Raw genomic sequence first — 21786 nt, 5'->3', positions numbered from 1 at the left:
TATATGAAGACGTTAAGGGATTATTGTTAATTAATAAAAGTATAACGGGAACAGGATTATTTCCTTAATTTCCAAGCATAATTCATTCTAACTCCTTAAGGGCAAAAAAAAAGATGTTCATAATGTGTCATTATGATAAAATATTCATTGCGGGAAACTTATAAAACAGAAGAGCATACAGAAGATGGAAACAACTTTTAGCACGCACAACATTTGGGTGACGATCTTTCCAGGCTTTGTTCTATGCATGCTTTTCCTTATATATATTTATTTCTTGATTTTTAAAAATAAAAACAAGGTCTAACTATAGATACTCTATGGAACCTGCTCTTTCACTTAATATAATGTGCATATTTTTTGGATCATTAAATATTTTTCCCCAATGGCATTTAAAGAACTGCGCAAATTTTCATCGTAAAATTAAACCAAGGAACCGTGGGTGGCTCCGTGGTTGAGCGTCTGCCTTTGGCCCAGGGCCACTGCTTGTCTAGAAGAACGCTTCGATGGTCCAGGGAATGGATTTGTCTCTGAGAAACCCGAGAGAGCCCGTACACATCCATCACACCTAATTCTTTTTTGTTTCTCTTTTAGATGTTTTTTACTTTCTTCATATTTATTGCAGTATAATGGACAAATAAAAATTGTATATGATTAAGGTGTACAACTTAATTTTTTTTAAAGATTTATTTATTTATTTATTTATTTATTTATTTATTTATTTATGACAGAAAGAGTCAGGGAGAGACACAGGAGGAGGTAGAAGCAGGCTCCATGCTGGGAGCCCAACGTGGGACCCGATCCCGGAACTCCAGGATCGCGCCCTGGGCCGAAGGCAGGCGCCAAACCGCTGAGCCACCCGGGGATCCCCAGGGTAATTGTTTTACTTTGTACGTCTTTGATTATCCCTGATGTTGAGCATCTTTTCGTGTGTTTATCCATAGTTGCGCTTTCTTCTTATGTGAATTGCTTGTTCGTATGCTTTGTTCATCCGTGAATAGGAAGCCTCCCTGCGTTTTGGTGTAGGTCCCTCAAAATAAAGTTTCGTGGTTTTTCTCAGTAAAGACCACGCACATTTTTTAGACTTATCCCCAGGTGTTTTATAAGGTTTTGCTTCTGTTAGGAATGAGATCTCCTTTTTCTGATTGTGTTTTAATTGGTTGTAGACGCATCAGCTGCTTTGCTGCATTGTCCTTATCAATTCTGATAGTTCATCGATTCTTTTGTATTTTCTAAATAGAAGAGGCAATTTTATATATTTCTTTCTAATTTTTATAGTCTCTTTGTTCTTGTTCTGATCCGCTCGTGATGGGCTTGGATCTGCAGCACAATGTTGAGTACGACGCGTGAGAGCAGAACTCTGGTCTTGCTCCTGACTTTACTGGAAATCCTTAGGGAGTTTTGTCATTAAGAATAAGGACCACGGGATCCCTGGGTGGCGCAGCGGTTTGGTGCCTGCCTTTGGCCCAGGGCGCGATGCTGGAGACCCGGGATTGAATCCCACGTCGGGCTCCCGGTGCATGGAGCCTGCTTCTCCCTCTGCCTATGTCTCTGCCTCTCTTTCTCTCTGTGACTATCATAAATAAATAAAAATTAAAAAAAAAAGAATAAGGACCACGAAACTATTTGCTATAGGCGTTGGTAGGAACTTTTTATCAGGTGAATAAAGTTATCTTTATAGTTTTGAGATATTTTTAAGAATCATGAACGAGTACGGAATTTCCTCCTGTGATGTTTTGGCGTGTACCGGCAGGATTACTTATTTTTGGCTTCTAGTCTGCTTTATGGGACATCCAGTTGAACCACACGAAGCTGCCGATATGTGACCAGTTTTGACCTGCAAAAATGTCAGCGTCGTAGTGTTAATATATAACACTATGGGCTTTTCTAATAGTGACACATCCTCACGTTCCTGGGTCAATCCCACATGGTTATTTTTGCTTTCAGACGTGGCCAGATTCACTATGACACTGTATTTAGGGTGTTTAGACCTATGACCACAAGTGACCGGCCTAGCGGTTTGTCCTTCTGTGGTCTTACTCAGTCGGCTATCGATACGTCTCCTTGCCTCGTAAGTAACACGAGCAAGGACATAGATGAGAGCTGTTCTCTCTGCGTCTGTTTATTCCTTGAACTTTTGTTAGTTTATCTATAAAATAGCCTACACCTGGGGCCCTTGAGGCAGGAAACAGGGGTAAGCCAAAATTTTTAGGTAATTGTTGTTTTATTCAGATTTTTATCTTTCCTTGATATTAGTAGTTTTTAACCTATCAAAATGTCCATTTTATCTAAGCACTCAGATTTCTTAGCTTATAGTTGTTCCTCAACGTTTCGTTTCATTATCTCTACATCACCTGGGACTATGTTCCTTTTTCCCCTCCTAAAATTGTAAATCTGTGGCTTTGCTCCTTCATCAGTACTGCAGGGTTTACATCTTTTATTAGTTATTTTTCAAGGAACCATTAGGTTTTATTGACAACTGCTATTGTTTTTTGGTTGTTTTTGTTTTTTCAGTCATTTTTGACTAGATCTTTAAAAAAGGCTCTTTCTCCTATTTCCTTTGGATTTACTGTCGTATTATTCAAGTTACCCAGCTCCCTATTTATTTTTAACTTAGGCGATGCGTCAGAGACTAGCGGAGGTATATTGAAATCTTCCACCATGACTGTAACTTTATTACATTTTTTTTTACATTTGTAGCAGTTTTTATTTAATTTATTCATACTATGTTATTTGCACATAAAGTTTTACTGTGGTTTGATTGTACATTTTAGTAACACACAAGAATCCTCTTTTTAATTTCCTTATGCGGTGTGAGTGGAGTTCTCAAAGTTATCTCATAATAAACTGATTTCACTCTCCTGTGCTCTACCCTCTTCCGTTCATTGCCTCCATCCCATGTTTTAATTGGGTGATCATGTTTCTCATCTTTATTTAATCTTTCCTCGTCGCAGATTGCTCTGTTTTCATTAATGCCTATTTTTGTGTCATAAATATAATATTCTCCTCAATCCCGTTAAGAATACAAAGTAGGAGCAGCTTTTAAAGTCTTTCTTCTTTGTTGCTTACAGAGGGGCAATTAGCTCTGACTCCTCCGACAGGTCCTCGTCTTCTGATCTACGGAAGATTTACACACATTCGGTTAATTTTCTTGTTGGCGCGCCATTACAGAGGGAGGATGAAAGAAGAGAATGGAAATGCCCGGTGGTCTCTAAAGAGGAACAGAGGAATTAAGGGAGAAAAGGCCAGAGCGGGGCCTTTTTCTGCTCCTGGGGCTTAAGTGTGTGTGTGAGTGTGCGGCCTCCTTGCTAATTGGCCTGATGGCCCTCGGTAGGCGCCAACGCTGGCACTGCCCGGCTTCACCTGCCTTGCCAACCAAAGCCAAATGGAGCCCAGGATGTCCTGGCGAGCGGGAATGGTGTGGTCTGTGTCGTCTCTCAGACCTACTATACTTCCAAGGACTTGGTGGTACGGATGTCTGGTCCCCATTAATGGCGCCATGGTGTGTTGCACCATCTCGGCTCCAGGCTCCGTTGCGCTGAGCGGGGTGGACGGAGATGTGTTTTTCCTTAAGGTTTCCAGCACTTTGTCCTAACGGAGGCAGGATTTCACTTCACTTATGTGAACTGTAGTTTGATTAGGCCCTTTCTCAATTTGGATTCTTTCTCGGATATTCCATTTGGCAAAAATTCCTTTAAGTGACATGTGACTGGCACCCTTGCCTAATTTCCAATGGTGAGGCCACATCCCTCTGCTTTTATGTCCTTGTCGTCATTCCAGGGGGGACCCGTAGAGGATGCAGTTATATATACGCAGGCGCTGCGTCTGCCACCTTGACCTGGAAGTCGTCTTTCCCCACAACCGCAGCTTAAAGGCCCTTCCCGTCTTGCTGATGTCGGGTCGAAATTTTGGTGGGGGCCCAAATAAAAGGAATCAGTTCTGGAAGACCAGCAGGAGTATGAGTAGGGGGTGTAGTTTAAGGAGTTTTCAAGTTATTGAAGACAAGAAATCTATCAGGGACCACGAATGCAAGAAAGGAGTCATTTCCTGGTCAGAAATACAAGATTATCTAGAAACTTTGGAGGTTTGGTGAGATGCAGGAGATTCGTATCTTGGGGAGGAACTAAGGTGTGTTGGAGGCGACAGGTGTCCTTGGTCAGGAGTTCAGGTGTGCACTGGGGCTTCTTTGGAGGGACGAGAATGTCCTCGGGATTAGGAATCTACCAGCGTTGCGGCAGGTGGGTGAATTCCAGCAGGGCGAGGGGAGGATGTCCTCGGAGCCGACTGCTGTTCCGGGCAACTCTTGCACACCTTTCTGTCAAGGTAGACTGGAGTGACGCATTGGCCCAGCTGTGCCACGGGCAGCTGGATCCTATTCTGAATCCTATTTGGGAAGCCATAACTGTGGGTTTCTTTTAGTTCTGAACCCCCTCTGCCCAGGTCCTCCCTCAGGAAGGCAAGGGACCCCGAGGGGAAGACTTAGAACAGAAGGAGCTCCATGAAACCACCCTGTCTCCCTTCTCCAGGCCCCATCCTATAGGGGTCCTGGGGGTCCCGGGGTCCCGGGAGTGGCCTTCCAGTTAGGTCAGAGCTGGAGCCTTCTGTGCAGCACACTAAAGAGGAGGAAGAGGGTCTTCGGCAAGGAGGCTGAGCCCACTCTTAGAAGGCTGGGCGGCAGGGCCAGCGGGGCAGGGGCTATGAGACAAAGTCTGAAGTCTGGGAACATCCCCTTAACCTATAGGAATTCATTGCCCTCTCCCCACAACCCTGCAGGACCACCTGGGGTCCACAACCCTCATCTCTGACCTGCATTTTAGGGCCCGTGTGTCTCCCCTCTTGGCCTGAATGCCTCAGAAAGCCTCTGTCTTGTCTTTCGAGCCCACCTAGTCCTGAGACCCCGCCTGGACAGGGCAGCTACACAGTGGGCACATGTGCTGAGGACGTCAGATGCTTCTCTGATCCTAGACCGCCTTGGTGAAGGGGCCCAGGCGCCAGCCGCACTCCGCATCGCCTCTGGCAGCCAAGGAGCCCTTCTGGTCTCATCGCGCTGGACACACAGAGCTGCTGCTATATTCCCCTCAAAGCCGGAAACTCGTCAGTTGATCCCCCAAATCCCTTTTTCCGCTGGGTTGACAACAGCCTTCATGCAAGAAGGGCTCTGTGTTCCATCAGTTCCATCTGCAGCGCTACAAGGAGGAAGCACTGTGGCCCCACTGGCCCCTGTATCCTCTGAGGCTCTGGTGTGGACTGTGAGCGCACGGATGGAGTGCGGCGAGGCCTCAAGACGCGCCCTTAGAAATGACAAAGTCTCGTCTACGCTTACTTGAAAGGAGATGTCTGGGGAGCTCAGAGGTTGCAAAGTAGAGCCTAAGAAGCCCGTGATGGGGTCTGAATCCCCACTGGGCCACTCTGCATGTTCTTTTCTTTTTTCTTTTCTTTTCTTTTTTTTTTTTTTTCTGCATGTTCTTTTCTATTTCAGGTGCACCCGGTCCCAACTGGTCATCTCATGGGTTCAAGGATAATCGGGTAGGAGGGAGACGCACCTTCCCAATGCACGCACGTCCCCCACCCCCAGAGAACACATGCCCCAGTGAGTCAGGAACAGCATCTCTGCATAAAGAGCACAGGACTCTCCTATCTGGAGAGAACCCTAAGGGATGGGGCTTATTTAATGCTTTCTCGTTGAGCTTTTCAGGGTAGTGACCTCTGTTGGTCTCTAAGGTCAAGACTCTCCGGCTCCAGGGAATAAAGCTGTATCACGATAAGCTAAAAAAGTGTCTTGGCATAGGATGAAAAGGGATGCGTCCTGTGCGAGATTTGCCTCGTAGCCCATTTCAGTGAGGTAGCCCTTCGGTAAATCCTCCGGAGTCCACGCTTTGATTACACACGTGCTCATGCACCATACGAGTCGCGCACACACACAGAGAAGTGCGAATCACACGTGTGCTCAGCGCCCTAACAAGCCCCTCTCTGCCGTCGAGTCCCAGACACGTGACTCGAATCCACGTCCTTGGACCCCGCTGCCACACACGGGCCACCAACATGGCAAAATAAGCTCCTGAAACGGCCCTGCTCGTCTACAAAACACACGCGCCAACGTACCCGGGAGGGCACGCGCGGACTATACTGATGCAGGCCCCCCCGGCCAGGCCAGCCCGCAGACCCGGGGTCGCAGGAACGCGGGCACACACAGCTACGCAGCCTCCAAGCGCTCCGCTGCCCCGCGGACGGTCATGGTCACCGCCCAAGCGTGACCCACCGGCCACTCCGGCTGCGCCTACGGTTCCTCATCCCGCGGGCAACCCAGCCCGTTCTCGCCCCCGTCTGCATATGAGGACGGTCAGCTCCCGAGCAAACTCCAAAGCTCCATCCTTAGCCTCTCCCCAGGCCCTTGTCCTTTGGGTTCCCACTCTCTCCCGGACGAGCGAGGATAAGATCCTCGACCTCAGGAGAAGCTGTGGGTCTGTGGGTCGTTCCCACCGACGTAACCGCTGAGCACATTTTTGCCTCCTTTCACTCACATCTTTGCGGAATCTATCGGTTTTACCTTGAGGACGTCGCCTTCTGACAGTTCGAACGTCCTGGCTTTCAGCTGAATCCCCTTCCCCGGCTGGGTCTGGATGGAGTAGATGCACTCGTGGTTGTTGTTGTAGTTCCCGGGGAAGTTGGGGGACAGCAGCGTGCCCTGTGTGCCCGTGACCGAACTCCCACACTCGGCTGGAAGAGAATCACAACAGCCACTGATTAACCCCCATCCGCTCCATCCAGAGCACGAGCCGCTGCGCCGGAGGGCCTTCCGAGGATGACACACCGCTTGCCCTCCTGCCTGCCCATCTGTCCATCTGTCCGCCTGCCCGTAGGGCTGCTCACCAAAGTGTCCTTACGGGTCTGCCCACCTGTCGTCCCGTCCGGTCCCCCCCCTCTCTCGTTCCACATCTCTCTCTCCCGTGGGGATAGAAGCTAGCCCACCAGGAATCCCGCACTTCCCTAGTGGCAAGAGGCAGCCCCTCCCGACACCTGCTCATCTAGCGTCATAGCAACAGGATGACGGAGGAGGATGTCGGGGCGGAGGGGGTGGTGGTCGAGGGAGAGGAGACGAATCCTTCCACCATCACAGGCCAGAAGCTCAGAGGGCTCAAGAGTAAACAACCGCTGCGAGCGCCTTCCGAACATCCGTCGTTACTCACAAGCGCCAATCCCACAGGGTAGGCAGCACCGTTATCATCCCTATTTTAAAAATAAAGAATCTGGGGATCCCTGGGTGGCTCAGCGGTTTGGAGCCTGCCTTCAGCCCAGGGTGTGATCCTGGAGTCCCGGGATCGAGTCCTGCGTCGGGTCCTGCATGGAGCCTGCTTCTCCCCCTGCCTTTGTCTCTGCCTGTCTCTCTCTTTTGTGAATAAATAAATAAAATCTTTAAAAAAATTAAAAAAAATAAAGAATCTGGTACTTAGCAGTTGGGGTCAAGTCTCTCCACTCACCAGGAGGAGGGGCCTGAGGGTTCAACCTTCCTGGTCCTGGAATATGAGGCCATTGGGGCTTCGGAGAAAGTTTTAGCGCAGACGCACCAAAACCCTGTTTCCTTCAAAGCCTAATGAACTCACGGCCTCCTCTCGACATCTTTCTCTCCGCCTCCAGGATTAGCCCTCCTTCCCTGGCGTTCCCTTGATTTACGGCAGTCAGCACATCGTCCTTCCCCCGTTTGTTACCACCTCTGTGTCTTCCTCTGCGGGCCCTCCAGGGCTCGGTCCTATTTCTCTCTCCCCCACCCCCACCCCCACCCAGTGCCCGGCAGGTGACTCCCAGGGTCGTCAAGGGTCGTCAAGCCTCTCCCTGTGCCTGTGGGTGGCCCAGCGCCTGTCACGCTGCACCCCGACTGCTTGTTCCTGGCCCGTGTCCCCTGCCCAAAATGTGTGCTCCTTGAAGGCCGGGGTCACGCTTAATGAATCTAAACTTCCAAAGCTTAGCCCAGATTGCTTGTAAAATAAATATTTGTGAAATGAGTGAATGAGTGAATCTGGAGGACACAGACCTCAGAAGATGTACGGTCCTAAAAATAATTAGGTTCCAGAAGGATGTAAACGCACGTCCAGATGGCAGGCACATTACTTGTCTGGACATATGGGGAGCCGGGAGCACGTCTCGAATCTCCGAGGTTGATGGTAGTGAGTCCGCTTTCCCCCAGCCATGCCTCAGTGGCCCTCTTCTAGGCACAGTCATTGGCTGGAAGGGCCTGGACGTCAACCAGCGGCCACATGGTTACCCCGATTGCCCGGAGCCGGAGGTGTGGGCAGAGCCTGCGGTGCGGGAACATGCAGAGCTGCGCCTCTCGTGGTCTCACTTGCACCCTCGTGTGTTCTTGTCTCCAAGGCTGCTCCTTGGGACCTTTGAGGACAACGTCCGTGTCCCCCCAACAAGTTCTTGCTCTTTCAATGGGCCCCACTCCCCGGGCCCGGTGTAGCGCAGGACAGCTTCACCGTCCTGGGAGTTTGCATGAGCCGTTACCAGGAGCTGAACGTTGGTGGCCTCGGCCCTGATCTGAGGTGGGGCCCTGGGCAGGTGATGGGGGTTGGTGGCCACGCGAGCGAGCTGCGGAGCCAGCAGAGCCCTCTCCCGGCCTCGCCAGGACGGCAAGGAGGCCGTGGTCTGCAAGCGAGGAGAGGAGCTCCAGCAGCCCCTGAATGTGCTGGCAGCTTGGTCATGGCCGGCTTGGGCTCCAGAACCACGAGAAAGGAGTACCTGGGGCTCAGGCCGCCTGCGGGAGTTTCCTACCGCGGCCTGTGCTGATCACGACACCATTTGTCTAGGGGCCTGTCTGTGTCCCGTGTGCATGAGGAACATGCCGAGCTGAGGCATGAAACTAAAGGGCCGGCTGTGGACGGGCAGCCTCAGTACCTTTTCCGGGGTCCCAGGATGTGGGGGATGCTGAGGGCCCTGCACGTGCAGCCACGCGTTACCCAGGCCTCCTGAAGCTGCTCTCCCCGATTTCTGGAGCCAGACACTAGTCCCCTCCCCCGGGGAGAGGTCGGCCGCCAAGGTGTGTCCACACTCTGAACCTCGGTCTCTCGATCCGCCTTCCCCTGGGCAGCAGTAGCGTCCTTGTGAGGCCACAGAGAATAAACGCATGAGATTTCACGAGAAAGCAAGCGAACACGTGGGAAGTGGTCACACCTGGGAGGCTCTCAGCGTCATTCCTCCTTCATCTCCTCGCCTGTGGCAGGTGGCTCTGTGCGGCTCACCCGTTTCCGTCTGGAGCCCCATGTGCCCGCGCTCGAGAGGGGGGTACTGGCTGCACCCACTGCCCCTGACGCCTCCTGCCCTAAACTACTAAATCTGGCTCCCCTTAAACGTGCGCTTTGGTGTGTCACTGGACACCTTCCCCGGCCTCGGTTTCCCGAACGACAGCTCTGCGGTCGTCGCCGCCCTGTCTCCTCTCCCCCACGTCCCGACACCTTGATGAGGATAGACACAGAGAGGGCAGTTTCAGAGGGGCCCAGTCCTTGGCCCATCAGCAGCATCTATCTCGGGTACCGGGGAGGGTACAGGGGGGCAGAGGGGGCAGGACACGGGCTTCTGGGGGCGTTTCCAAGGCGACAGGGGAGCAGAGATGCACCGAAGCGCTAAATGCAAGCGTAAGTGGAAACAAATGAATGTCCTGGAGAAACAAGCGTCACATGCACGGGGCAGTGCTGCAGCCGGCCGAGGCTCTGGGACCCCCGTCGTCCCCCTCAGTCGAGGCCTCGTTAAGGGCAGGGGCTGGGTCTTGTCCATCAGTCTGGGGCTCTGCAGGCGGGGGGCTCTCTCTTGTCTGTCACACCGGGGCTCCCAAGGACGGGCCGGGTCTCCTGCAGCAGCGGGGCCCGGGGTGTCAGGGCTGTCTCTTCCACGCCAAGGTCAGGGGCCGTGTCCTCCCATCACACCGTGCATTAGATCCCAGGCCGCTCGTCTCTTTGGCAGCTGGGCCTGTGTCCTGGTAACACCGCATGGGCTGAGGCCACCCACATACACCCCCGGTGCAGGTGGCCCCTGGGAGCACGCCCAGGGTGGGCACTCCCAGGGAACCTCCACCCAAGGCTCCGTCGCAGGGCTGGTGGTAATTAGAGGTGACTGTAATTGCCGTGCAGTGTTAATGACACACGAAGCAGAAGACAAATGAAATGATGAAAATGTTGTGAGGTGTCGTGAACAAACAGTAATTGTAATAATAACCTAAAGAATGAGTTTATGTAATGAGATCAATGAGGCAGGAGCTTACGGAGCGCGTACATCTGTGGTCCCGGATAATCCCGTTCAAGGAAAATTTCCCCCAGAACCGCTTGGCTGAGGACGTTTGCTCGGAGGGGGATGGAGCTGCTGGCGGCCAGAGAGAGCCTGGGCCTTGGGGGGCGCGTGTGGGTGCGAAGATGCGTCCAGGTCGGGCAGGCGGATGTTCTGGGGGTGCTCATGGGAGGGAGGGACGATCTAACTGGTCAGAACGGGATCCACTAGGCGACTGCACAGTCGCCCTCCGAGCTTGTCAAAGCTCATTGGTCATTGATGACGAGGAGCAGGTAACTGGCGAACGGGGGGGATTATGTGGCCTGAGCGAACGCTGCCGTGGGGTCCGGAATGAGGCCTGCGGGCTGCTCTACCGGAGGAGGCTGGCGTCGCGGCTGAGGCGGGCGGGGACGGGACCCGGGGGCCTGGGCCTGCAGCTCCAGCCGGTCGGCCCGGCCAGCGGGGTCACAGGCGCCTCTGCAGCGCCCGGCCCACCGCATGGCCCCGCGTCGGGCAGAGCAGGGCCGCCCTGGGACCCGCGAAGGACGCGCCGGGCCCGCGGCTCTGACCCGCCTTCCCGGGGCAGCCCTGGAGGCCGGCCTGTGGGCTCGCGGCCCACGCGGCTCTCCTGTCTCACGCAATCGGCTGACGTCTGGCCCCCGCCCCGGTAGTGAAGCAAAATGAAAGCACGTGACCACCTACCAACACACCTTGGCAGAGGCGAACTCCACAGGCGCCGTCTGCCCCCCAGGCACGTGATGCGGGCCGTGCCCTCCAGGCGGTACCCGGGGAAGCAGGAGAAGGTCAAGGTGTCGCCCACGCCGAACTGCAGGCCCTTGCGGATGCTGTAGGCCGGGACCTCAGGCTCCTCGCACGGCTCCAGGTCATACTCTGGAAAAGCGGCCGGAGAGCGGGCTCAGAGGCGGACCTGGAACCGCAGGGACGGGAACACCGGGGACGGGGCCGGACGGCGGAGCCCACGCACGGAGCTCGGAGCCCGGAGCTGAGGGGGGTTGAGCTCCCAGGAAGGGCGGAGGCGGTGCGTGCGGTCGGGCCGGGGCCCTCAGCCACCAGCGTGCTGCCCGGGGGCGCGAGGATGGCCCTCAGCGCTGCGTTAAGCTCAAGCCTGGGCTTGGGGACTCGGCTGCCTCGTGTCCCCACACGACCAGGTAATTTCCGTCAGCTTGGTTCTGGAGAATCCGAACGCATAACCCAGCTGAGGGCAACGCCTGGCGGGGGAAGGAATCCGTCTGGGCCGGGCTGGGCCTCAGGGCGCACCCACGGCCGGGGATCTGCCCGCAGCCTCTGGTGATGGCACCGAGGTGGCCATTCCCATCGTCCCCGACGGTATCCCCCTTGTAGGCCACAGTGCCCCGGGCTCCATGTGGTAAAGAGGAGGAGGGTCCCTCCGATGGGACGGGACGGGACGGGACGCAGCGGCCGCAAAGGCCCTCGGCCCAGCCCTGTGCAGCCCGGGCAGGTGGGGGGCTCTGGGGCAGGGGCAGCTCGCGGTTGGGCTGGGCCGCGTCCCTGTTCCTAGAGGCCAGATGGCTCCTGCCCACCCTGGGGACCCTGTGTGATAAGAGCGGGACTCGAGGGGCGCTGGGAGGCCTTGGGGCTGGAGCAGCGAGGGGTCCTCTTGGCTTCCTGAATGCCAAGTTAAAGAGCTTCCTTTCCAGTTTTCCTAAACAGAGATAGATACCTGTCACTCCCCACCAGCACAGGAGCGGGCGGCCCCACAGGGGACTCAGAGACTCCGCCACGTTCATTTCCAATCCCCTTCTTAGTGTTTGGATTTGTTTTTTAATTGCTGGGGCCGTGACATAGCGCAGGTGAAATCAGGAGAAGAACCGGAGGGCACTGGGGCGGGAGGGGCGCCTTGGTCCAAGCAGCAGCGTGGCTGATTTTCAGGGTGGACCTTAAACACCTTCTGGGACTCGGGGCCCCCGGAACCTGCTTCCCGGCGCCTTCGGGGAGGGCCTTGCTGTGTGGAGCCCAAGTCCCTGTTGCTGCACCTGCCGGCGAGGCGGGCGCTGGCGGCCCAGGGACACGTCGAGCGCCCCGCACTCGCTTCCGCTTCGCACTGTACCTGCGAAGGTGATGTTGAACCCCTCGTAGGACATGGAGAAGTCGGACACGAAGCGGACCTGGGCGGTGAAGTTGCCGTAGAGCCCGGCGCTGATGGGGGCCGGCAGCCGCGAGCCGGTCAGCTGCCTCAGGGGCTGCGAGAAGCTGCCGTTCTCGGTGATGAGCAAGTAGTCGTGGCCACTCTCCAGGTGGAAGGTGTGGAACGTAAAGAACACACCTGCCAAGAGAGCGCAAGGCTGCAGGACGGCGGCCGCCACTGCAGGACGGGGTCTGCACGGACTGGCCCATCCGGGAGCCCAGCCCAACGGTGCCCGAATGATCCGACACGCCGTGGGCCAGGGACGCCGCATCACGGTTATCAGAGTTGAGACTTACAGCTGGGTCCGCAGAGAGGGACCGTTCATTCATTCATAGACTCACTCATTCATTCCTCAACGAGTATTTGCATATTTGACAAGTGCGTCCCACAGGCGGGGACCCGAGGCCAGGGGGCGAGGAGGCCGATGGACACGACATCGAACCGCTACCGTTCGGAGCGACAGACGCTGCGTCAAACGTAGTGTAGCATGTGCTGGGGGCGGAAAGCCAAGCGGTCGCCCAGGGCAGTGCCGCTCGTTAGCGAGTCACGCGCAGTAGCTGCGTGTCACCGTGCCCTGGGTGTCGGCTGCCCCGCGGTTGGTGCCTCCCGGCTGGAAGAGAAGATAGGAAAACCCAGGGAATCCCACCAATGACTCTATGCTCATCTCCATTATAGAGCTGAGGAAACTGAGGCACAAACAGATTAAAGTCACTTGTCCGGGGCCGCCCAGGCAGCAGGAGGCAGAGCTGGGGCTAGATCCACTCACTATTCCCAGTCCACAGGCATCGCCGGCGGGCTCCCTAGGAACGCGGAACATCAGTCTCCACCAGGGACCTTCCAGGGAGAGCCTGCATGCTAGCGACCCCCGGGAGCTCGGGAGGCACAGGGACCCCGAGGAACACGTCTCTACACAATTACTGACGGGTTCTTGCGGGATGATGCTTGGAGCCAAGCTCTCCCTGCTAAAATACACCCTAGATGTTTTCACAGTCTTGCCCCTCTGTGGATGGGAGCTGGAGACCCCGGGTACTTGGGGTGCTACAGGTGGGGGTAGGGGACGCAGAGCCCCGTATGGGTGGTGCAACCAGGCAAGCGCTGGTAAATGCCCCGTGCCAGGCAACCGAGATGCATCTATTTATCTATTTCCTCGAAGAAATGGCTCCTAAGCACTTACTAAGCGCCAGGCCTGGGCTCAGCACCAAGAAAGGTCTCCAGCGTAGTGGGGGAGACACGTCAACAGTGAGAGTCCAGAATGGGGACATGGAAGAAGAAGAGCAAGAGGGGTGGGAAGGCTTCACGGGGTCATAATCTTTGACGTGAGGGGCATGAGCACCTTGGGGGCGCACAGGTACGTGCTCCCACGTGTATCCTATCCTCCCAGCACGTAAACACGTGTGCACACGAGAAACCGTCCTCAGGCCACAGAGCTGGGGAAAAGGCTCAGTGGAACGTACGTCCCTTCCCGCTCGGCCGGACCTCAGGTTGGATGGAGGGCGGATCAGACTCTGGACGGGGAACTGGAGCTGATGAAGCACCAAGCCCCACACCCCACTGTTCAGCGCCTCTGCTGGGGTGGCTGGCATCCTGAGGATGAGCAAACAACCGAGGTGGAGCCCCTGGGTTTCCCAGCTGCGCTGATTGCCTGGGGCTCCTGTGGCCATTGTGACACAGTGAAGACCTTGTCACAGAGACAGGCCCCACGTTGGAGTCTGAACCCAAATTTGGTGTGACAAGTGCACACACGAACTCACACTTCACTGGAGTGACCACAACAAACAATCAGAGTCATTAGCCTAATGGATCTGTTAACCTGAGATCCTTCTACACGCACTGCCCTCTGGAGAAGGGTCTGGGCTCCATCTAATTCGATTCATATGAATATTTCTTGAGTTCCTTGTGTGCCAGGCATAGAGCCAGGGCCTGGGGAAGTGGCCGGAAACCAGGCAGGGGTGTCTCTCAAGGAGATCAGGGTCTGGGGGGAGACAGATAAGGGAAATTCTGTACAGTGGGGTAAGATATGGGCACAGAAGGGCGCATGATCGTGTGGGAGCCCACGGAGGGAAACCCAACCCATACCCAGAGCCGGGGAGAAGGGGTCAGAAAGGCTCAGTGGAGGAAGTGAGCTCAGAAGATGAAGAGCCGGCCGTAGCGGAGTGATGGTGATGGCGCAAGGGGAGCAAATGTTCCAGAGAGAAGGCCGTCATCCCAATGCACAGAGCTCTGGAGGACAATGAAGGTCTGGGAAGTTCTAGGAACTGAAGGAGTCTCAATGTAGCTAGGACTCAGTGCTTACGGGGCTCAGGAGGAGGCTGAAAAAGGTGAGCAAGGGCTATGGGCTCACACCAGCGACTTTACAATTTTGAGCTCTACGCTAAGCATCTGGTGAAGCCTTTAAATGGTTCTGAGGACCATTTAGTGACCTGGTCATACCCCGGTGACCCTGTGCTGAGTCTCAGCCCGGGACACCTTCTATCCTGGCTAATTCTTGCTCGTCCCTGAAGCCTGGCCTGGTTTCAACTTTAGGACGCCCACCTGACGAAGCCCCAGGCTGGCCTCCGGAGGTGTGACACCTCTAACCGCTCCTGGCTGTGCTATGTCAGACGGTCTGTCCCTACCACTGGACCATGAACTTCCTGAGGGCAGGCAATGCCAGAGCCGCTCGCTCTACTGGGTTCTCCCAGCACCCAGCGTAAGCCCAAGCATAAAATAAGCATTTGCTAAATATCTGAATTGCATTGACTTCTAGGCAAAGACACACATAGAAAAAAGCATAAAGAAGCACACACCCATATAATCACAGACGCCAGACAGAAAATTATGACTATAGGAGGCTGTTGGTCTAAGGATCCCGAGGAAGCTGCTTTCTTTCCCTATTAGAGCAGCCTGGGGTTCCTGCGGTGGCCAACTCTGGCCCAGCCTTGGTGGAAAGAGCCCTGCAGGATGATCAAAGCCCTGCCCCGATCCCACCTCTCCTTGGGAATGACACCGCGCGGGGGGGGAGCCTCACCCGGACTGCCTAGAGAGTCTTATCTCCCCGCCATCCTAATCCCAGTTAGGCCAGGCCTATTAAAGGCAAAAGTGAAAGCGCTGAAGTACACGTAGGGAGTCTTTAAGTGGCTTTTTTTTTTAATTTCTTTTTTTATACAAATAGTATAGTTTACATGTAATATATGTTGATTGCTCAAAATTAGAAAAAAGTGAGAGGATGAAAATAAGAGAGTAGTACCACTAACATCTTGGGGCATATCTTTTCAGAAGGTTTTCTTTTTTTTTTTTTTTAAGGTTTTATTTATTTATTCATGAGAGAGGCAGAGACATAGGTGGAGGGAAAAGCAGGCTCCATGCAGGGAGCCCAATGTGGGACTCGATCCCAGGTCTCCAGGATCACGTCCTGGGCTGAAGGTGGCACTAAACCACTGAGCCACCCGGGCTGCCCCAGACAGTTTTCTACACACATATCCTTGTTTATTTTTTTATTAACTGAATATGTTCTTTTGGCAAACATCTCTTTTGACTTAACAACATATTATAACTATCCCTGTAGGTCTTTATTTTTTTTTTAAATTTTAAAAATATTTTATTTATTTATTTTAGAGAGAGAGAAAGAAAGAGAGAGCGAGAGAGAGGGTGGAGCTTGATCCCATGAGCCTGAGATCATGACCTGAGCCAGAATCAAGAGTCAAAAGTTTAACCGACTGAGCCACCCAGGCACCCCAGCCCTGTAGGTTTTTAAATATTCCCTCATATTATGCCTTTTAGTAGCTGCACAGTATTGCATTATATACAGGTTATATGTTTATTCGACATTTCCTTACTTTTTTAAAAAAGATTTTATTTATTTATTCATGAGAGACACAGAGAGAGAGAGGCAGAGGGAGAAGCGGGCTCCATGCAGGGAGCCCGATGCGGGACTCGATCCCGGGCCTCCAGGATCAGGCCCTGGGCCAAAGGGGGTGCTAAACCACTGAGCCACCCATGGACCCCCTCAACATTTCCTTATTGATGGACATTTGAGTAGCTAACTAATCCTCCAATAAATAAAGTGTTTTAGGAAGTGTCATTGCAGCTGCATCTTGATGTACAATAGTATTTTTTTTTCCAGGTAAATTCTAAGGAGTGGAATTGCTGGTCCATGTATATTTTGAAGGCTTCTGATTCACACCATGGAATCATCATCTAGGGAGTCTCAGCTATTTCACACAATGTCAGCACTGAAGAAGAGTGCTTGTGTCTGCACACTGTCTCCCACTGTTAGGATTTTCTCTGCTGACTTGGAAGAAGAAATGGTTATTTCATTACTGGTTGACTTTTCATTTCTTTAATTATGAGTGGGGTCAGTGTCCTTTCATTTCTATTTCTTCTATTATGAAGGGTTTATAGCTTTGCTCATTTCATAGGCCTGGAGACCAGGTGTATTTTTCTTAATAATGTTTATAATTAATTAATTAATTAATTAATTTTATTAATTTAATTTTTTAATTATTTTTTTTTCTTAACAATTTTTAGGAGCTCCTCATGCATCAGGTTGGTAATCTTTTTTTTAAAAATAGATTTTATTTATTCATTAGGGACACACAGAGAGAGAGAGGCAGAGACACAGGCAGAGGGAGAAGCAGGCTCCATGCAGGGAGCCAGACGTGGGACTCGATCCTGGGACTCCAAGATCACGTCCTGGGCCAGAGGCAGGCGCTAAACCACTGAGCCACCCAGGGATCCCCCAGGTTGGTAATCTTGAGTTGATTATATACGTTGAAAATAATTTTGTTCACTTACTATCTGAAATTTTTATGTTTTTTTTTACATAAACCCATCCCAAGTTTTATTTAATCAAATCTTACAGTCTTTGCTTTTATGGACTCTGCTTTTAGTATAACTTGTTATAGTATATCCCCACCTGAGGTTAGATTTTCATGTTATTCTTTTTTCATGTTTTTCTATACTGAAATTTATGTAGTTGAATGTATGAGGTCTGTTTGGTTCCTTTTCCTTCTTTCCCAAGTGTTTAAGCCTACTGTTTTGAAACAATTTATTAAATAATCCATTCTCTCTTCAGTGGAGTGGAAATGACACTTTAATTATATACTATAAACTGTCTCTCCTTCTCTCTCCACACACACATACGCATGAGTGTGCGTGTGCACAAACTCCCCCCCCCCCCACACACACGTGTGCAGAGGACTCTACGTCTGGACCTTTATATGCCTGCACTGGTTTGTGTGTCCAACACTCACACCACATTGTTAGAATTATTTTAGCCAATAACATTTTACAATCTGGAAGAGTTACTCTTTCTTTTATAATGTTTTCTTGGCTTTTCTACATGTTAATTCTCCTAGATCAGAGGTACTTATTCAAGGCCATGCATCAGGTTTACTAGCGAAGTGTTCTGAACTCAAGGATGCTTGTTTTCCACCTCCGGCGTAGAGAACCGAAAGCTCTACGGTGCAATCTAAGCACTAATGTATTTGCTAAAGTGCAGAGGGGTTAAGAACCACGACCCTGGATGAGCTTCAGAATAAGCTTCCGAGGATAGAAGCCATACGTGCCTGGTTACCATGTATTCCCGGCCCACGTCAGTAGCATTATTCAATCAATATTTGTCAAATCAAAGACTGTTTTGCTTACTGTTTATTTCTAACCAGCACCCGTACTTTGAACTCAGACCTCCAAAGACCATTCATGGTAGGGGAGTTGAGATAACCTGGTGAGGAATATGAGGATATGAGATATGATATATGAGATATGAGGATATGAGATAACCTGGTGAGGAATATGAGGAATATGAGGAATATGGCATCTGAGGAACAGTTGAGCTATGTAAGAAGAGGATCATGGGTCCAGGGTCTGAAGGGTGAATGTGAAGGAAGAGGGCAGATGGATCCTATGTTCCTCCAGGACACAGAACAAGGGGAAAAGCTTCAGGAACACCTAATAGGCTATTAGGACAGGTCAGATCTATCAAAAAAATGACAGCAGGTGCCCATTTGCTAAGCGGGTTGGCCACCTTCCCACCGCTGGGGGTGTTTAGGTGTGGTGCCATCTTGTGGGGAGCAATTAGGGAAGAACCCTACATTATGTAGGGTTAGACAGCTGCTAACCTCCATGATCTCTTCTAGCATGGACATTTTAGAGTCTTAAAAATAGTCATTGCACAAATTCTGTGATGCAAAGAGATGGGAAGCTTCTAGGAGTTTTCCTGTTGATGAAAAAATGCAGACCAAGCCCTGAGGACCCTACGTAGGGAGACACTCCCCCCCCAACGAGGTCACTTTGGCCTGAGGAATGTGGCACCCTGCCCACATTACACCCCAACACTTGCTACAGGCCTAACCACTCACCTTTGCCATGGGATGTTTCAATAATCCAGGTGCAGTTCAAATTGTTGGGGTAGAAGTCAGGGAACCCTGGTGACAAGATGGTCCCACTGGAACCTTGGATGAAGCCACCGCAGAGTGCTGTGGGAGTAAAGAAGGTGGTGAAAGGCTGCAGTGGCCCAGGGAGGCCCCCCTCCCTCCCCTGCACCCCTGTCCCCAACCAACCAATCCTCCTGGGAGCCTGGGAGCCTGGGAACCATCTCCTCTCAGCCCTCAACCCTCGCTGATGGGTGGGAGAGGCTGTGCGCCTTCCAGCTCCTGATTTCTCACAGCAAGAAAGGAATCCGTGACCTCAACACCCCTTGTGGGATGTGTCTCACCTTCACAGCTGGGCAGGGCCCGGCTCCACTGGAAGTTAGGCTCACACTCCAGGGGTTCCCCGTCGCTTAGTGTGTAGCCCGAGTCACAGCTGAAGGTCACCAGAGCGCCCACGTAGAAGTCATTCCCGTGGCGCTGCCCGTTTACAGGGATCCCTGGATCCAGACAGTGGTCTGACTGCAGAGTGATAGCTGGAAAAGAGAGCCCAGAGCTGGAACAGACAGCTAGCTGTCGCCGCAGGGGAACCCCAGCGGTCACAGAGGCGGGGAGGGGGAACCTGGGTGACAGACAGCTGGCCGTCATTTACCCCCATGTCACATGTGGCTGTCGTTATCTGCTGCAAGGGTATTTGAGGACTTATCTGCCGGACAGAACAAGCGGATTCCCTTCTTTGTTCATCCATCCATTCATTCAATTAACACACGTTGAGCGTCCACTATGGTTCAGACAGCACGCCAGGTCTTAGGGACCCAGGTCTTAGGTTTTAGGGACCCATTGTCTTAGGGACGCCAGGTCTTAGGGACCCATTGTCTTAGGGATGCCAGGTCTTAGGGACCCATTTTCTTAGGGACGCCAGGTCTTAGGGACCCATTTTCTTAGGGACACCAGGTCTTAGGGATGCCAGATCTTAGGAACCCATTTTCTTAGGGACGCCAGGTCTTAGGGACCCATTGTCTTAGGGACACCAGGTCTTAGGGACCCATTTTCTTAGGGACTCCAGGTCTTAGGGACCCATTGTCTTAGGGACGCCAGGTCTTAGGGACCCATTTTCTGACCCATGAGTCAGAAAATGAGGCTGTCCTCAGGGTGCTCTCAACCGTAACATTCTGTACCGGTCTACCAGGGGTGGAGGCGACGGGCATCTCGTTCCATGGAGGCACGAGAGATGGATGCAAAAGCTGGTGAGGGAGGGCGAGGCAGGCAGGAGATGCCATCATGTTTCAACCTCACCTCCCTCAAATGCTCTGTCCCCAAGGAGCTGGGCACGTGGCAGCCAATGGTCCCGCAGGTGGAGCGGCTCTGCAGTGGCAGGTCACCAGCTTTGTTTCCAAACGCTCCCCTCGAGCTCCTGACAGACGCGGAGGGTAGGGGAGACGCGGAGGGTAGGGGAGGCCCTCCAAGAGCGTGGGGGCGGAGTCAGGGGCCCCCTGCTGGAACGGTCCCGGGTCCCTGCACCACCCCTCCCACCTAGGCGTCTGCCTCCTGCCAACACTCACTCTCGTAGCGGAGCTGGAAGCCGATATCCGAGTGGCTCTTGTCGGTTGAGAAGAGGAGGTAGAGGTAGTTGCTGGTGCTGATGAGGAACTGGGGGACCTGGGTCCCGTGGTACACCCCGATCAAGGGTGCTGAGTACGTCCGTCCATCTCGAACTTCCAGAGTATCGTAGTTGACCTCGGTCTTAAACCTGCCAAAGATGGGAACGCAGACTTACTAATTTGCAAGTGACCAAAGGTCCTGCCTGACCCAGGGCTTCGGAATAACCCGATTTGGGCGGGTCGGGACATTTTTAATACAATTTGCATGCATGTGCCTGCGAGAGGGAAGGGCCTCCTGCGCCGCGCTCGGCAGCCCGCCTCCTCCGTGGCTGGGCTCCCCCTCGGGCCCCCTTGCAGCCTGGGCCACGACCCACCTTAAGACTCTGAGGCACAAGGACGACAGCCTCACGGGGGTCAGAATGTTCTAGAGCAGGATGCACTGAGCTGCAGCCCAGAGCCAACGCTGTCCTATAGCCTGTTTCTGTATACGGCCTACGAGCTAAGAATGGAGTCTAACGCTGACGAAGGCGTGTGTTTTTAAAAAGCAAAAATGTGCGACCGATAACCACAGCGGGGCCCCCAGCCGCGTAATATCCACTATTGGGCTCTCACAGAAAAGCTGGGGCAGCGCTGCTCCAGGCCCTGGGTGCTTCGTCTGGAAGCTGCTCGGGTTCCCATATGGGTGGCGACCGTCCCCAAGGTGGGGGGCACCTCCGGGGTGGGAGGGGGGAGTGGATTGGGTCAGACTTCCCACACCGCACTTTTCAGAGCTACGCTCCTCAGAGGCCAATGCCTGCTTCCGCCTCTGACGCAGCCTACCTGCCCACCGTCCATCGTTGGGGCCGAGGGGACAGAGGGCTCTGGCATCTGTAGGGCTGCCACTCCTGCCATGTCCTGCTCACTCCCCCGGCCCTAAAGGGCACAAGACCCCACTACGGGGTGGAGTCGACGCCACGGGCAAAGCCCGTGTGGCCCGTCGGCATCCAGGGCCGCCAGCTCCAGCGTTGCCAACACCCAGCACCGGTGCTGGCCCTGCCCCTCAGTCCTGGGCTCCCCCCCCACCCCGCACCGCCCCTAAGGAGCCCCTGCCCCCGCTCCCTGCAGGTTCCAGGCACCTGTCGAAGGTGATCTTGATGGGGTAGCCCGGCTGGGCTTCGATCACCCAGGCGCAGCTGAGGGCATCCTTGTAGAAGCCGGGCCAGCCCGGAGACAGGATGGTGCCGCTGGGCGAAGTCAGGTGACCACCGCAGGGAGCTGGGGACAGAAGGGACAGTAGCAGCTTTCTTGGGGGGACCAGTGAACAAACAAATAAAAAAAACCCTCTGTAAGATGTGTCTGCCTGCTTTCATTTCTATGGAAAATCATGCAAACTATATAAACCGTGAGTTCTGGGTATTGGGACCTTCACAGATGTGCCCTG

At 53.3% G+C, this 21786-nt stretch overlaps 1 protein-coding gene across 1 annotated transcript in view; it reads right to left on the bottom strand.

Annotated features, from left to right (window-relative positions):
- The window catches only part of CSMD2 (CUB and Sushi multiple domains 2), a 495152-nt gene that overhangs the window by 162920 nt on the left and 310446 nt on the right, over window positions 1-21786 (bottom strand). The window contains 7 exon segments of the mRNA XM_077844850.1: window positions 6545-6714; window positions 10954-11142; window positions 12341-12556; window positions 18757-18873; window positions 19113-19301; window positions 20328-20515; window positions 21482-21620. Coding sequence (XP_077700976.1) covers window positions 6545-6714; window positions 10954-11142; window positions 12341-12556; window positions 18757-18873; window positions 19113-19301; window positions 20328-20515; window positions 21482-21620 — 1208 coding nt within the window.

This window comes from Canis aureus, chromosome 13 (genome assembly GCF_053574225.1).
Source record: "Canis aureus isolate CA01 chromosome 13, VMU_Caureus_v.1.0, whole genome shotgun sequence".
NCBI classification, from domain to species: domain Eukaryota; kingdom Metazoa; phylum Chordata; class Mammalia; order Carnivora; family Canidae; genus Canis; species Canis aureus.
Note: the sequence above shows the minus strand (reverse complement) of the source record. Positions and strands in the feature narration are given on the sequence as shown.